Raw genomic sequence first — 18,602 nt, 5'->3', positions numbered from 1 at the left:
CTGCTCCCTATGCCTGGAATAAATTACCCGAGTTTGTCCGCCAAGCCCCTTCCTTTACCTTGTTTAAAAGCAGACTGAAAGCCTACCTTTTTGATATAGCCTTCAATCCATAATCCTACTTCTCACTGCCCTCCAACCCAGCCAGCAGATTAACCGTTCCCCTTAACTGTATCCATAATAGAGTTACCAGATGGGACCACATCGGAAGGGCATCTGCGTATGTAACGTGGTGACATTAAACCTTTTTTAAGTTTTCTGCTTTTAAACTTCTGGTACAATCTTTATTATTGAGTCTTTTGGATTATTGTAATATTGTGTATTTAGCAATTCCCAAGAAAGACATGGTTCTACTCATACTGATTCAGAATACAGCGGTTAGAACAGGGGCGTCAAAGTCCCTCCTCGAGGGCCGTAATCCAGTCGGGGTTTCAGGATTTCCCCAATGAATATGCATGAGATCTATTAGCATACAATGAAAGCAGTTACGCGGTTAAGAAGTATGATGTTATGTTATGTTATGATGCGCATGTACGCATGCATGTGACATCATCACATCACACCTGCACATGCACAGATGCCCTCAAGATGCGACTCTGAGCATGAGAACAGGTTGAGGGGGGCGGAGCAAGGTAGGGGCAGAACAGGGTGTAACTTAAGTGGAACAGGGCAGGGCTGGGGGGAATTGGGCGGATTTTGCAATAGTAAAATCTGGTAACCCTAATCCATGACATCCTGTTTGTCTGTCTTGTCTGTTTAGATTGTAAGCTTTTTGAGCAGGGATGGGTTTCTTTGTGACTGCACAGCACCGTGAACATCTGGTAGCACTATAGAAATAATTAACAGTAGTAGTAGAATAATGCAGCTTATAAAGTTCAATACAATCTGCATTATTCATTTGCATATTGAGGTGCTTTGCATGCATTTACATAACATAACATAATTATTTATTTATATACCGCATAAGCTTGGTAAAATAACATGATTTTGCAGTTAACACAGTTTAAGAGGCAAATGTCATTTGTTATTTACTTAATACACGTTAGTAACGACACCTTATTGTATAGTCTAGGGCTGTGTGCATGGTCTCCAAACAGAATATCAATTATTATGAGCCACAGGTAGAATCCTGACAAGCTATCTGATTATTCAAGTTTGAACAGAATTTTGATGATCATGATCAAGCAACAAAGAAATTCAATCCAGAAAAAGTTTGCAAGAAAAGTTACAGTGTTTAGTATGTTTGAAGCAAGCATTTTCCACAATTAGTGATTGTTCATCTTCCGTTTCTAATTCTAAATGGAGATATAGAAAGGAAAACCTTACAAGATTGCAATAGAGAGGACCTGTCCAATCATGACAGTTTCCTCTTGACTCTTGGGAACTGTTGTGGAAAAAATGCATGGAATAAAGAATTCAAAACTATGTGGGATAAGCACAAGGTTGCCTACGTAGGAGGATGAAAACAAAACATGGCTATTGAGGTATTATGTTGGATGAGTAGCTGGGAACCTGCAAATGGCAAAAGACTGATATTAGCGACTGCCGATCGCTTGTCAATTATGTGATGGCGTCTTTCAGAGAAGCACACCTCTGGGAAAGATAGGTGCCAGAAATGCAGGCCAGGGTTTTCCAGACCTACAAGCCTAGCACCTAACTTTGTCATAAATCATAAGTGCCCAATGTCACTTCTGGTGTTAGCTACTCCCACAGTGGCTTTAGTTGGCCTAAAGTGCCTAAGGAGGCGCGATTCCAGTTCTGATGTTTTAGGTGCCGGTAGGTCGTTTCAATGGCATTTTTTACTGAGCTTGGGCATTTACTGGCGCTGGTTAGAGAATCCGGGCCTCATTGTCTGTGTCTACAAATAACAAAAGATAGGTACGGATTAGGGAACTAAGGCCAATGCCAGTCAGACTTTTAAGGGCTGTGTCCCACAAATGGCAAAAGATAGATGAAGATCAAATATGCGTGTTGTATATCAATTTAATATCATATGCTACTAGTGAGGGTACTGCGCATGTCAAGGGGGAGGGGAAAACATCTTAATGTTGAAATTAGCCAGTTAAATACTGTTTGTAAGATTTTTGGTTATAAAATATTGTCCCAAGACTGCATCATATTTAACTATCTGTATGTGGTTCGCATGAAGGCAAATTGCTAAAAAGTGTTTAAGCATGAATGGTTATAACCTGCACAGAATAGTGGGTGCAGCTTTGCCTTTGGTCAGACGGGGCCAACAAGAGCCTTTATCCACTGTCATTTACTGTGTTACTATTCTATGTGAGTCAGGATAACAAAGACCAGTTTTTCAAGGCAGTCTACAAATAGGAAAATCCCCTTCCCACCAAATGAGAGGCATAAATCTCTTTCAGAGCGGTGCTTGTTCACTGATTTTATTAGGGAGATGGCTAAAGGCTGTCTCATTTTCTTTCAAAGGAGGAGCCCAGGGCAGAAATGCTGGATATCCTCTAATTCCTTGACATTCCTCTCCTTCACAGGGAAGCTGTGATAGTACCTGTTTACAAAATACTGAAAGACATACAGAAATGAATGTGGGAAATTCCTCACTCTGTACCTCCTATTAATAAGAAGGTCAGATCTATGTACAGAGACCAGAAGGCTCCAGAATTTAAGAAGCTACACCTTCCTCATCAATCTATGTTGATTGACGCCACTCCCAAAGGGCCAAGCATTCAAAGACTCCTTGGTGCCCCTAGAATAGTGGTCTCAAACTCGCGGCCCGCTAGGTACTATTTTGAGGCCCTTGGTATGTTTATCATAATCACAAAAGTAAAATAAAATAGTTTCTTGATCATATGTCTCTTTAGCTATAAATTACAATATTATTATTAAGACTTAGCCAAAAGGAAAGATTTATAAACTATAAAGAGTTTTATCTCATGCAAAATTGTCATCTTAAATAATAAAATGCTAGCTGCACATGCGCACTTGCCTCGCGTGTTCCCTGTCCCTTTTCTGTCGGGATGTGGCAAGACAAGTGCGCATGCGTGCCCTTCCCTGCTCTCCACCTCACAATACGGCCCTACCGGCCAAAGTTTCTAAAGGCAGTACGGAGCGGCAGCTGCCGGGAGGAGGCCGCGGCGGCTTGAGGCGAAAGGTGGTGCCGAGTGGTGGCTGCCGTCCGCTAGCACCCCCTGCCCTCTCCGTCGCGGCCCAGGAGAGACTTCCTGTGTCCGGGGCTGGCTCCCATGGAGATGTTGTTTTTCTGTTTGGGGCTGTGGCGCCAGCTTCTCTCAGGAGCTGCACCAGCGTTGGACACCTCTCTGAGACAGAGACAAGGCTTCCGACGCTGATGCGCCTCTTGAGGGAGTCTGCCGCCGTGGCTTTGGACAGAGGGGTAGCACTTTCTTTGGAGCCGGCCTTTGGAGAGGCTTGGGACGCGGGGACTGATGTGGGAGGGGCTGCCGCCGCGAAGGGCTTTGGTGGAGGAGACAGCCAGACCGCGAGTGTGGGGCCGTTGTAAGCGCGGATTGGTCAAAGAGCCGCCGCTGCTGCCGAGGCTTTGAAATTGCTCTCCCACCATCACTCCCTCCTGCCCCAGCCCAGGTTCAAAAGCAGGAGAGGCGGTCAGCCTGCACTCCCTCTCTCTCTCTCACTCCTAAATCGTGGACGGCCTCAAGAGTTACATTAGACAGCTTTCATCGCCCTGAGCCCCCCTCTTTCCTTTTTATTTTCTTTCAGCTCCCTAGATCGACACTGTGCAATGAGTTTCTCTAAAGAATCCAGATTGTGAATTTCCCTCTCTGGTGTCTCCTTCGCTACAAAAATACAGAACATGGCAGGAAGAGGTGCTGATGAACAGGAGGAACAGGAAAGAGGTGATGATGGACAGGGGGGAGGTAAAACAAAGGAAGAAGGCCTGCTGCTGGATAAGGGGAGCAGTGAAAGAGTGGTGGTGGACACAGGGGAGGTAAAAGGAAGTGAGAATGGACGGGAGGAACAGACAAGGGGTGGTGGTGGACAGCCAAAAGAAAGACAGAAAGAAAGAAAGACAAATACAGAAAGCGGCTAAGGAGACAGAGAGAGAAAGAAATAAAGACAGACACACACATATATATTCTAGCAACCGTTAATGTAACAGACCGTAGCCTGGCGGAAACAAGAGTGGAGCTAAACTGGAGGAGGAAAAGACAGCGGACTTCCCCCCTCCCCTCAGAGCAGGCCACACTGCGCCGCCCCTTCACAACGCCAGACACAAGGGTGATGTTCATTGGCTGGCTCGGTGGCGGGTTGGCGTGACAACGCCATTGGCTACACCCGCCTAGCGATGATACCAAGGCGGACGACGATTGGCTGGGGCGAAGGCGCTCAGAAGCCCCGGCTGGGAGCGCGAGACTGGTAGGTGGGCGGGTGCTGTAGCTGTCCGGGGGAAGACAGACAGACAGGGGGCCAGGGAGAGAGACAGAAAGAAAGACAGACAGTCAGGGGGAGAGAGACAGAAAGAAAGACAGACAGAGGGAAGGGAGAGCGACAGAAAGAAAGACAGACAGGGGGCCAGGGAAAGAGACAGAAAGACAGACAGAAAGAAAGAAAGGGGGAGGGAGAGAGACAGAAAGAAAGAAAGAAAAAGAAATGCCTAAGTCTACACATCTATTCTAGCACCCGTTAATGTAACGGGCTAAAAAACTAGTTTCTTTAATAAGACATTAACTATTTTTTCTGAGGCCCTTCAAGTACCTACAAATCCAAAATGTGGCCCTGCAAAGGGTTTGAGTTTGAGACCACTGCCTTCAAGGGAGAGGCCAGGATCTTGGTGTCTTTTGGAAAGAAGCTCTTTCACAATGCTCTGCATAGAATCTTATTTACTCTTCATAAGCATGTACTTATTTATTATTTATTGAGAATTTACTATACCACCTTTAGTGTTACCATAGCAAGGTAGTTTACAGTCTAAAAACAGATAGAAAATAACATCATTATCAAATGGAAAGAAATAACATGAGTACAGATCACAGAATCAACCTACAGAGGTTAGGGTAGACAAAACAAGCAGAACAAGTGGCCAAACAAGTCAACCAGGTAGTGAATCTGGGTCCTGCAAATCTAATTGTGCCTCCCATCCAATTGAAATACATTTTGAAATAGATGGGTTTTGAGTCCAGCTAAGATGGTGCTGATTAAAGTGCAAATGTAGCGAATTCCATAGTTTTGAGGCCAGAAAAAAATAGATTCTCTTGTAGAATCTAGATGAAGGGAAGAAAAAGGAGAGATTCAGTAGATGAGCAGGGATGTCAGAAAAACCAAGAAAGAATAATAAATGAGGCTATATTGACAGGGGAGCCTGTATAAAGTGCAAGAGTTTTGAATTGAAAACAGAATTGTACTGGATGCCAGTGCTGTTTGAAGAGAGGTAAAATACATTTATATTGTATTTACAAGCATAAATATTTATAATCTGATTGCTATATTCAGAATTGCTTGTAGACATTTAGGGGGAAATTCTGTATAGGATGTCTATTTCTGTAGTCGCCTAAGAAGTGGCTGAAAATCGCACATCGGCATCCAATACAGAATCGTGTCTACCCTAAGGAATAAATGCCCAACCCTGCCTAACCGGCCCAATTTTCTAACCGGCACCCATGTCACAGGCGCCGGTTAGAGAATCGTGCCTGATCCCTTCCCATCAGCTGATCACAGCAAGGGAATCCCTCTGCTGTGATCAACGGCTGTGGCAGGGAACCCCCGCCCCCCATGAACTTGGCCGGCAGGAGGGATGCCCAATTCATCCCGCTGCCACCCTGGAACCCCCCACCTGATACTGTCCATGGCAGGAAGGATACCCAATGCCTCCCGCCGCCACCCCTGAACCGCCACTCGAATTCCCCCAGCAGGAGGGATGCCCACTCCCTCCTGTCGCCAGCCCCATCAATCCCCTGAACATCCTAACACCCATCTGACACTCCCCAACACTCACCCAACATTACCCAATACTCACCGACATTCTCCAACACCCATCCGACACTCACCTGACATTCCCCAAAACTCCCCAACATACCCCGACACTCTCTCACACCCCAACATTCCCTGAAACCTAAGACCTCTCCCACTCTGGGATGCACTGGGCATGGCATAAGATTCTGATTGGCCAGATACCAAAGGCCTCTTCCATGGGAGAGGTCTTTGGTATCTGGCCATTCGGCGTCTTAGGCCACTCCCAGTGCATCCCAGAATGGGAGAGGTCTTAGGCATATGGGCCAATCAGAGCCTTAGGCCCCTCAACAGTGCATCCCAAAATGCACCAGGAATGGAAAGACATGCCATTTTGGAAGAGGCAGGCCTAAAGGCACGAAGGAGTGGGCATCCTTCTTGTCAGCTATCTCCTAAAGGTATGGGGGGTTGGGAGGTATTGGGATGGAGGTGTTGGGGTGTGAGGAAGTGTCGGGGTGTGTTGGGTAGGTGTTGGGAAGTGTGGAATGTCTGGGTGTTGGAGAGTGTTGGGTGGGTGTTGGGGAGTGTTGGGGAGTATTGGGTGGGTATTGGAGGAATGTCGGAGAATGTTGGGTAGGTGTTGGGGAGTGTTCAGGATTCGGGGGATTGACGGGGATGGTGGAAGAAGGGAGTGGGCATCCCTCCTTCAAATTGGATGGGAGGTTGTTGGGAGTGTCAGGGGTTCAGGAGATCAATGGGGTTGACAGCAGGGGGGAGTGGGCATCCTTCTTGCCATGGACAGTGTTGGGTGGGGTTTCAGGGGTGGCAACAGGAGGGAGTGGGTATCCCTCCTGTCATGGACAGTGTAAGGTGGGGGTTTGGGGGTGGAAGAGGGCCTCTCTCCTGCCGGCTGACTTTGCGGGGGGGGGGGGAGGGGGAGGAGGAGTTCCCTGCCATGGCTGCTCAGCTGATTGTGACAGTGAAATTTCTTTGCCGTGATCTGCATAGCTGCCACGTCTATTTGAAATGTAGACCAGCTTTTTGTTGGCCTACATTTCAGGCACCTATCGCAGCCCTAGGCAGATGCATGCTTTTTAAATAAAACACCCGGAGGCAGGCCGCCTACCCTGTAGGCATCTGTCAAAGTTCAGGGAGATGCTTAGGGCCGCTTATGCTTGCCCAAGGCCACTTCCGGGCGAAACCACACCCGTGCCCAGCCTTGGGCAAGCTTAAGCATCCCTAAGAGTCTCCCTCAAGCTCGACAGATGCCTACAGGGTAGGCAGCCTGCCTCCGGGTGTTAAAAAAAAAAAAAATGCGCGTCCCAATTGGCTGGTTACAGATCAGTAGGATCCCTACTGCTGCCTACAATCTGGACGCTGTTTATACAATTTGGCCCTTAGTAGATGACTGAGAAAGAAGAAAAATTAGGAGGATAAGGGACAGGGTAGATAAAATATATCAAACAAATTTAATTCTGAATGTTCATACTTGTATGTTTACCTTACTGAATTGAGTGGCTGTTTATAAACTACTATATTTTAAACCTCCAGTACTTGGAATGAGTAAAACATGAACAAAAAGAGCCACTGTACAAAAATACCAGAATTCCTAGCTGGTTGCTCTGATCTGAATGCTTTATTAGTACAGGTTTCTTTCTACTCACATCATCTGATTCCCTGAGGAGTTCTGTGTCTTCCACTTGTACCACTGCGTCTGCACCACATGGGATTGGAGCACCTGTTGTTACCCGCATCACTTGGCCAGGCATCACCGTTTGAGTGGGCTGAGAAGATACACCAGTTGCAAGAAAGTCAGTTTATTAGGAAATGTTTTTTTGCCATATAAAGCAGCACTACCAGAGAAAAATAAACTTAAGATGATACAGTTATAATGTGTATTAACCAGTTAATGCACATTAACATTCATTAAGTTAACAAGTGCTGGCCTCCTCATTATATGTTATACAATACTATACTTACTTACATGTGTGACTGTTACAATTACATGTGTAAGTGTTATCTGGGCACTAACTGGCATCCTACATATTTAAGCCTGGATTCTTTAAACGGCATTGAGTTTTAGGTGCCGGTAGGCACCAAAGTTCAGTAAAAAAAACATCTGGCCCCTACATTTACGACACCTACCTTTGCTGTAGGTATGATTTTGTACTTGGTGCCATCATGTGATTGACACGTGATCAGCAACCGCTTTTAAGGCGGTCACCAACAACGGCGCCACTTACAGAATCCGGGCCTTAGTGCATAACTAGTTTGGTGCATAAATGCAAAGGAGCATTCAAAGGAGGAGGCACATGGGTAAGGAATGAGCATGTCCAACAATTATGCCTTTAATTTACAGAATACTGCATGTTATGCGCTAAAGTGCTATAATTAGGCACACACAGCTATGCATGCTGACATGCTGTTTAAATGCCAGTTTATACAGTATTATATAATAGAATCTGGGTGACCAGATGACATTATAGAATTCAGACTTAGCATGCTGCATCTTGATGCCTAATTTTTACAGAATTGTGCTATCACTTATTAAACAAAAGCAAGCAACACAGTGACGTAACAAACATATGATTAGTAAAAGGCTATATCAAAGTAAGTTGCTCACATGCAGATAATTGTAAAGGAAACATCTCTACATTGGCTATTCCAATATTAAACACTTCAAAATTGGTACAAATGCAAGAATGATGATACGGATGACAAAATAATATGACAAAAAGGGCTAGTGTATATATGGAAAGACATAATGAATTTAGGTGGTTTGCTGTATTCTCTTAGTGGAGTCCATATTCTATCAAAAGATGCTTAGTGCACTAGGGTGGTCCATAAGATTATGGCAAAAATTCAACCTTATCAGAACATGCCTCCACAATTCTGAATATGTCCTACCTCATGTAGATAAGAAATAGTTTGGGACAAATTTAGAAATCGCTCATGGTCCTACAAAATCCTCATTAGACGCAGATTTTTTGCCCGTAAGATATTTTCCATCTTCTCAAATCTAGTGTAGGTAATATGTGAATCTTTAAGGGCTGAAGACGATAAAGCTTGTAATGTTGATATCTGAGACTCTGTTGTCAGAGTACGTTTCTCGATAATTTTCAAATTTGAATCAATATTTTCTAGCTTATTAACTACTTCCTTTGAGAATTTTACATTTTGAGTTACCACTGACATTAATAACCCCTTTACTCTGGTGTTAATTAACCATAAATCTTTAAGGGAAACTTCCTGTGGCTCATTCCGGGTCCCCGAAGCAACTAAAGCCTCCTCCTGAAAGGTAGGCCTTAGGTATCTCCTCATAAATTAATGAGGAAGGTACCGATTGCTTCATTGAAACCACGGGATGAGAATTGGAACCATTCTTGGGATCCAAACCAACAGTCATAATGTGGCTGGCTATTCATAACAATGTTATGTTAATCAGGTTTTCTATTCCGCATTTGCCTAGTCAGTTCAAGGTTGGATTACATTACAAGAGGTTGGGTCAGTTACCCAGAAAGTTACAATGGACAGTTTAGTTTGACACGAACATGCAAAAGAGTTGCTAGTATAGATATTAATAATTGGCGCTGATAATAGGAAGTGTCATTAAAAAACAATTTAAAAAACATTACAAAATTAATTAGCTGGTAGGCGCCTAAATTGGTAAGAATCTACCATTTTGAGATAGGAATCTACAAAGAGGCACCTACCAGCAAGTAGGTGTGGATAGGGGCAGTTTTGGGGATGGATTTTGGGCGTGGTTTGACTTACACACCCTCATTTAGGCCATGAAAACCCTGGTCTAAATGGGAATGTACCTAAATTTATAACGCTTACCATTGCCTAAGAAACATAGCAACATGATGGCAGATGGTCCATCTAGTCTGCCCAGCCACAGTATACATTAGCTCTTCCTCTTTCTAAGAGATCCCACGTGCCTATCACACGCCTTCTTGAATTCAGACACCACTTCTTCTAGGAGACTGTTCCACGTATCTACCACCCTTTCTATAAAAGAGTATTTCCTTAGATTACTCCTGAGCCTATCACCTCTAAACTTCATCCTATGCCCTCTCATTTCAGAGCTTCCTTTCAAATGAAAGAGACTCGACTCATGCGCCACATAGGTATTTAATTGTCTCAATCAAATCTTCACTCTCCCGCCGTTTCTCTAAAGTATACAGATTGAGATCTTTAAGTCTGTCCCCATATGCCTTATGACGAAGACCATGCATCATTTTAGTAGCCTTCCTTTGGACCGACTCCATCCTTTTTATATCTTTCTGAAGGTGCGACCTGCAGAATTGTACACAATATTCTAAATGAGGTATCACCAGAGTCTTATACAGGGGCATCAATACCTCCTTTTTCCTACTGGCCATACCTCTTCCTGTGCACCCTAGCATCCTTCTAGCTTTTGCCGTCACCTTTTCAACCTGTTTGGCCATTTTAAGATCATCACATACAAACACACCCATGTCCTGCTCTTCTGTCAAGCACATAAGTTCTTCATTCCCTAAACTGTACCGTTCCTTCAGGTTTTTGCAGCCTAAATGCATGACCTTGCATTTCTTAGCATTAAATTTTAGCTGCCAAATTTCAGACCATTCTTCAAGCTTCGCCAGGTCTTTCTTCATGTTATTCATACCATCCAGGGTATCTACTCTATTGCAGATTTTGGTATCATCTGCAGCCCTTCAGCAATATTGCTTATAAATATGCTAAAAAGAACAGGCCCAAGAACAGAACCTGGAGGCACACCACTGGTAACATCCCTTTTCTCAGAGCAATCTCCATTGACCACTACCCTCTGTCATCTTCCATTTAACCAGTTCCTGATCCAGCCGGTCACTTTGGGTCCCATCCCAAGAGCACTCAGTTTATTTATTAGACATCTGTGTGAAACACTATCAAAGGCTTTGCTAAAATCTAAATACACAACATCTAGAGTACTTCCTCTACCCAATTCTCTGGTCACCCAGTCAAAGAAATAGATCAGATTTGTCTGACAAGATCTACCTCTAGTGAATCCATGCTGCTTCTGGTCCTGTAATCCACCGGATTCCAGAAACTTCACCATTCCCTCTGTTTTAAAAGCTACACTCCCTCTTTGCACCTGCCTCATAAAATAACACGTGTTGATTTGAAAATACAATGTATGCAGACTGTTTCTCAATCCTTACCAAAACATGCCCCAGGAAGCCTCTCTGAAATATAACTAAAATTCTGTATGTTGGAGAATGCTGTGTGTACTGTTAGGCATATTGAAGGAAAGCAATTTTCAGACCATTTACACATATAAATGGATTTGAAAACCATTTTCACCATTTGATATTTTATTGTCCCTGTATCATGGTCTTTTGGAAATCAATTTGGTCTCAAATAAATTCTTTATTAGAAAACCATGTAGCATTATCATATGATACAATTCTGTTTGGTATGTCAATGAGAACAAAAAGTCAAATTTCATCAAGCAATAATAAACTTCTATTGATTATGACAGGAGTCGCCATGCAACATACACGCCCCCCCACCCACCCCCGCTCTTCTCCTCCCCTTAATTGCTCCCCTCTCCCCTAGCTCCCCTCCGCCAGTCATCCTCTGTTAAGTTCGATTAACACTGCTTATATCCGATAAACTATTTATATCGGATTAATTATCTTTACATGATAAAATGCTGTAAACCCCGCTTTAACATTTGTTTCTATCTGATAAATTGTGTATTGCTGATAAATTGTTTAAAATTGTTCAAACTGTTTGTAAATCTGCGTGTTAACGCAGATACTACTGTAACTGATGTAAACCGCCTAGAACTCTCCGGGTATGGCGGTATATAAGAATAAAATTATTATTATTATTATTATTATTATTATTATTATATCACCAGTAACTGGAAAAATTACAATAATCTTAGCTATACATTCTGGTGAAATTCGTTGTGCCACATTTACAAAATGGAAAGAACAATTGCTATACAGAAAGGGAATTATAATAATTTTAAAAAGATTTGGGGGCCAATGATAAATTATTGTAATGATTAGACATCATTTTCCACTGACAATATATTTATACATAGGGGGGAGGGAGGATGGTATAAAGTTCTATTAAAGGTTTAATCAATAGATAAGAATACAATATTTATATGATATTTTTGATTGAAATTTTTGTAGGAAGGGTGGGTGGGGAGAGAATAAATTTATGTACTTACGATGACAATAGAAAGAAATTCAAGTGATGTGTAAAAGTTTTAAATGATGTAATATTGTGTACTCGTTGTAAGATGAAAAATGAATAAAGAATTTTGGAAAAAAAAAAGAAAAGGTATGGTAAGCACAAAATGAAGACAGGTAAACCCCCCTCCCCCCAGTGATGTATAAGGCACAAATTACTGCTTAATGCGATGTATCAACCACATTATATAGGGCTCTTTTTACTAAGCTGCGATAGCGGTTTTAGCGCGTGCTAGACCTTAACGCCAGCATTGTGCTGGCGTTAGTTTTAGCCGCATAGCGCGGGTTTAGCTATTGCAGCTTAGCAAAAGGAGCCCATAGTGAAGATGGCTACTCAAGCAGCCAAAAAGACCCCCCTCCTAAAAAAATTTGCAGCAGTAGAAATCAGATCCAAGCTTAATAGGGCTGACTTTGAAAGCCTTTTCTTGGCCTCCTTAAAGGCTGCTAAACTTGCTGTGTGTTCACAGATTTTTCTCCTTCCTAACTGTTCCCAGATGGCATAGTACTTTGGTGAGGCCATTTATCAGACTTGTTATCAGAAAGGATTAGTTTAGGAATGTACTTTGATCTTTCCAGCCCTCAATATTTTAGCCCACCACAGCATGGTGTAAATATTCAAATTCTGCCCATCACAGCACAGTGTACAATCACCATTAGTGCTGAGATCATACTCCAAAGAATATCATTATAAGAACAAGAAAGTTAACCTAGGAATCTAGCAAAAGAGGGAATAACAAATTTGAGAAACAGTAAATTTGCACGTCTGAACAATCTACAATGTAAATTTTCAAAGGATCTAACTGCTTAACTACAGAGTAAGACAGCTAAATGTAAATAAAGACTAGTGACTTAGACACTCAAAAACTGAATAGTAGCAGAGGCATTCTCAGAATTGGGAATTTTCAGCACTAGCCAGCACAGAAATAGTTGGCCTAAATCTAGGTGGCTATTCTTGTGCCCTAGGATCAAGCACACTTCCTCTGGATTCCTGTCATCTGTTTCATCTCATCAGTCCTGCACTGGTCATACAGTGTTTCTCCTCCCCTGATGCCTCAGATTTCTTATCTTCTCAATTCATACTAGTGGAATTCCTTCCCCCTCCACACACACCATATTTCAAGAATTGCTGTGGTTGTCTTTTGTTTTTATTGCTAAAGGTAATAAACAGAAATAAAACAAAACAAAGAAAAGAAAACAAGGTACCTTTTTATTTGACTAACTTAATACATTTTTTGGTTGGCTTCAATCCCAAATAGAAGGGAGTTGCCATCATCAATGACAAATGTATACCATTTAATATACACAAGCAGATTCAAGACCTGGAAGGCCAATTCATTACACTAACGGGACCTGTGGGGACCGCAACTGGTTCTTGGGAATATCCATGCTCCAAATGTGTATAATCATGTCTTTTCTCTAAACTGCTGGCATATTTGATATCCTTTGTGGGATATTAGCTGATTATTTCAATCATATTGCAAATTCCCAAATAGATTGTAAACCAGGCTCCCCCTTCCCCAGAATGTTGCTCAGTTCCTAAGAAATTTAAACCTCTCCTCCCTGTACCATTGTCTCATCCATGCAATGAGATTCCAGAACTCTGCCTAAGTCTTGGGTCCTGCGCATGGAACAGGGAGCACTTCTGAAAATGCTACCCTGGAGGTTCTGGATTTTTGTTTCCTACCTAAGAGCCTAAATTCGGATTCCAGAACCACCTTACCACATTTCCCTGAACTGAAGTTGCCTGTGTCTATTAGCTGTGCTTTATACTGATACTATAGGAATTTTAAAATAGCCCCTTGAAATGGTAGCCCAGTGTTCCCCAACCCTGTCCTGGAGGACCACCAGCCAATCAGGTTTTCAGGATAGCTCTAATGAATATGCATGGGGTAGATTTGCATGCCTGTCACCTCCATTATATTCATTAGGGCTTTCTCAAAAACCTGACTGGCTGGTAGTCCTCCAGAACAGGGTTGGGGAACACTGTGCTAGCCTATGTCTTCAAACAGTGACTTTCTATGCTAAGAAATAAAAACTTATCCCTTAAACTCCATTGCTAATTGAGAAGAGTACTTTAAATACAATAAAATAAAATCCCCGAGCTTACCTATTTAGCTTTAGGTCTTCCTTTTCTTCAAGTTGCAAACAATTTCTCAGAAAAATTTTACCAGTGAAGACCTCTCTATCTCTGGAAGTCCACTCACAGCACCTCTTCTGGACTGAGGGGGAAAATCAGCCCTGCCCTATTTATGTGCTACTTGTTCCTTGATGATTCACACTGCAAATAATGTGTCCATATAGCCTTTTCTAATCAGTCACTATGGTTTGACAGGCAGAAAACTGAATGTAATGTTTATTCTGATGCCTATAAGACAACTCCCGCAAAGGTTCTCTGTAAAGGACACTTTAAACTAGCTATTCACAAAGAGCTTGCTTGCTTTCAGTTTGTACTGACAGAGTTGTCTTTTAAAATGACTAAGTTGAAAAAGTCTAAACTGAAGCTGCCTGTGCCTATTAGCTAACATAGCATAAAACCTATATACCGCACCTACCTCCCAGTTCACAGCGGTTAACAAAAGATAAAATACGGTGGGTAAGCAGAGTGGGCAGACTTGATGGGCTGTAGCCCTTTTCTGCTGTCATCTTTTATGTTTCTATGTTTCTATGATCAGAATCAATTATTTATCATGTTTGACAAACAGAAATGTCTTCATGCTTTTTCTAAAGGTTAGGTAGGAGATGAAAGCTGACATAATATTACCAAGTTGTTTATCCAGCTTGGTACGAAAGCAACTTACTAAAGAATCGTTTATAGACACAGCCTCTAAAGGATGGAAAATCAAAAAAATCGTAAGTAATGTAAATGTTTCCTATCAGAAAATGCAAAATGGTCGAAAAGATAGCTGGGTAGAAGCCCATTCAAAGCTTTAAAACATAAAACAGCTGAACTTGAAAATCACTCTCGCCTTGATGGGTAGCAAATGCAGCCTATGATAATATTGATACTATAGGAATTTTAAAACAGCCCCTTGAATTGATAGCCTATTTCCTCTAACAGAGACTTTCTATGCTAAAAAGAAACACCCAAACTATCCCTTACTAAGTGAGAGGATTAATTTAAATAAAATAAAGTCCCTGAGATTACTTATTTAGCTTTAGGTCTCCCTTTTCATAAGTTGCAAACAATTTCTCAGCAGTCTTACCAGTCCATAATCTGCTATTGAGCCACTGCTTGTCCTGGGATTGGTAGCATGGAATGTACTATTTGGATTTCTGCCAGCTACTTGTGACCTGGATTGGCCACTGTGGAAACAGGATACTGGGCTTTTTTATGTAAAAATTCTGGCAAATATTCTAGCAGCAGAACTGGATAAATTCTTCCTTCTCCTTCTCCATAAAGATCGGGAGTTCTTAGAACAGGAATTGAATGAGGTAGACTCGGGGAGAGATCTACAGTAGGGAGGGAGTGAGTGGATATCTTCAGGAATCTCCAGAGAAGGTTTACAAGGGTTTGCAATTCAGATATACTATGTGCTATCGGGGAGTAGGGGATGAGGGAGTATCTTCATATCTTCAGGGGGGAGTCTTTGCACAGAGGTAAAGCTTTCGACAGTGTCCCACACCGTAGACTATTAAACAAGATGAAATCGATGGGGTTGGGTGAGAAACTAACTGCATGGGTCAATGATTGGCTGAGTGGTAGACTTCAGAGGGTGGTGGTCAACGGCACCCTCTCTGAGACATCGGAGGTGACTAGCGGAGTACCGCAGGGCTCAGTCCTGGGACCATCCCTTTTCAACATATTCATAACTGACTTGACCCGGGGGCTTCAGGGTAAAGTAGTAATGTTCGCCGATGATGCCAAACTGTGTAACATAGTAAATGAAAGCAACCTCAAGGACAGTATGACGCAGGATCTGATCAAGTTGGAAAACTGGTCCTCGACATGGCAGCTGGGCTTCAACGCAAAAAAATGTAAAGTCATGCATCTCGGCAGCAGAAATCCATACAGAACATACTCCCTGAATGGAGAAACACTAGCTAGGACTTCAGAGGAACGGGACTTGGGGGTAATCATCAGTGCAGACATGAAGGCTGCCAAACAAGTAGAGAAGGCCTCATCTAAGGCAAGGCAAATGATGGGATGTATCAATAGAAGCTTCGTCAGCCGCAAACCTGAAGTCATAATGCCACTCTACAGAACCATGGTGAGACCTCATCTGGAATACTATGTGCAATTCTGGAGGCCACATTACCGGAAAGATGTGCTTCAAGCTGAGTCGGTCCAGCGGATGGCCACTAGGATGGTCGCCGGACTCAAGGGTCTCTCATACGAAGAAAGACTGGGCAAACTGCAGCTCTATACCCTAGAGGAGCGCAGGGAAAGGGGTGACATGATTGAGACGTTTAAGTACGTCACAGGTCATGTCGAGGTGGAAAACGATATATTCTTTCCCAAGGGACCCTCGGTCACAAGGGGGCACCCGCTCAAACTCAGAGGAGGGAAATTTAGTGGTGACACCAGGAAGTATTTCTTCACAGAAAGGGTGGTAGATCACTAGAACAAACTTCCGGCGCAGGTGATCAAAGCCACCAGCGTGCTCGACTTTAAGAAAAAATGGGACACCCACGTGGGATCCCTTAGAGGGTCGAGTTAAGAAACCAGGTCACTAGCACTCAGACTTAATGGGGTGGGTCAATAGAGTGGGCAGACTTGATGGGCTGTGGCCCTTTTCTGCCGTCATCTTTCTATGTTTCTATGTTTCTAGGTAGGGGGATACCTGGAGCACTGTTCTATTTGTGGAATTTGGTTGCTTTAAGGAAAGCTCCCCAGAAACATCAGGCCAAGTGTTAGCAGTCCTATTCTACTGAGATCATAAGTTGCATTATTCATTTACCATGGGAGTCACTAATATCTAGGTACTGAGTTACTACAGATTATTGCCTCCAATGGCAAATTAAGCTACAGTAAAAGGTCATATTTTATCGCATCTCAGTAATGTGTCCCCCAAATGAAATCTCTCCAAATTAAGCTGTGCTGCAAGGCATCAAACAAATCAAAGAGGGTAGTTGGCTGGTGGAGAGGATTGAGTTCCAAACTAGGAAAGGTAGTTTTGTGTGTGTGTGTGTGTGTTGTGGGGGGGAGTGGAGAGAGAAGAAAACCAGAGGCTTTAGAAAGGCAATAGCTGAGATAGTTTTTCTAATGAGTCTATTTCTTACATCCTGAGCACCTAAGCTGGTCAGCAAGATTTTAACCAACTAAATTAGTTTTCATGAATTTTTAATGCAAATCTAAATGCTAAGGTTCAGTTGAAAATCCTCCTAAATCTAGAAGGCTAACATTGGCTGGGTGCTTATTCTAGTTGAAAACTGTCCTCACTGATACTGTCATTACTGCTTTGTTTACCTTAGATGAAAAAAGGCAAAACCCCAAAAGGGTTTCTGAAGAAACTTGTACAGGCTTCCATATCCAATTTCATCACACATTTCTCATTTCTGTTAGCTCTGATAGTCTGAGAGTTACAACAGCCTCAACCACACAGTATTTGAGGTATTCTACCTGCTCTTGAGTGATTCAATTTGCCAAAGTTGAAGATTTATACAGGCGTGAGAAGCGGCACTATGTAAATCACAAAGAATAGTGGTACAAATCCCAGCAGAAAGAATCCATTTCTCTTGAGGAACCTGCCTCATAAATTTAAGCTACGTTTCAGGGGCTGTGAAAACTCTATGAATAAAACAAAAAGAATGTGAAATTGAAACCTTATTTTTCTTATTATAAGGAAACATTTTACACTCTGAAGTTATCTAAAAATTAAAATCACATTTTGCATAAAAAAAGACCGATGTTATGGTAAGAGGGGAATTTTATAATAGGGAACCACAAAATTCTGAAAAGTATACCTAATTTATATATCCAATGCCTCCACCCCACCCCCAAATGGTGAAAAAATAAAACCAACATGAAAAAACACCTGCTCATACAGTATATGCAAGCACCATGGTTCTCTATGGAGTTACTGGGTTGAAGTACATGTTGAAGTGTTATTTCAAATTAAGTTGAACTTTGTATCGCAAAACCCTGAAGCAGAGGTGATGTTGGTGTCGTTGCTTCTGCATTAAGATAAGTGATTTTTGCTCTATTTTTGTGATTATATGAAGAGTTTGCTTATCTTGTGCACTTTAAAAGAGTTTTATTCACTGGTTTTGAAATATTGTGGGTCTTCTAATGGTTACAGCTACAGACGGCGACTTTCCTGTGAGAGTTTTCCATGAAGAAAATTGAATGCCCTGGTGATGATCAGTGGCATAGCTAGCAGTGAACGGGCCCCAGGCAGAAAAATTAAGATGGGACCCCCTATAATCCCATCTCTCAGAAAAGGCGGCAAGAACAAGCGGTCAAAGGACCCGGTTTGGATCTCAACAGAAGTAAAGAGGGCAATAAATGACAAAAAAGTATCCTTCCGGCGATGGAAAAAGGAC

General features: G+C 42.5%; 1 protein-coding gene across 13 annotated transcripts in view; it reads right to left on the bottom strand.

Annotated features, from left to right (window-relative positions):
- The window catches only part of GPHN (gephyrin), a 798,948-nt gene that overhangs the window by 70,517 nt on the left and 709,829 nt on the right, over positions 1 to 18,602 (bottom strand). For all 13 annotated transcript variants that reach the window (XM_033950742.1, XM_033950736.1, XM_033950737.1 and 10 more), the window contains one exon: positions 7,551 to 7,670. In XM_033950742.1, coding sequence (XP_033806633.1) covers positions 7,551 to 7,670 — 120 coding nt within the window. The remainder of the gene's footprint in view (positions 1 to 7,550; positions 7,671 to 18,602) is intronic.

The sequence above is a fragment of the Geotrypetes seraphini genome, chromosome 7 (assembly GCF_902459505.1).
Source record: "Geotrypetes seraphini chromosome 7, aGeoSer1.1, whole genome shotgun sequence".
NCBI classification, from domain to species: Eukaryota; Metazoa; Chordata; class Amphibia; order Gymnophiona; family Dermophiidae; genus Geotrypetes; species Geotrypetes seraphini.
The sequence above is the reverse complement of the archived record's forward strand: the minus strand, read 5'-3'. Positions and strand labels throughout refer to the sequence as shown.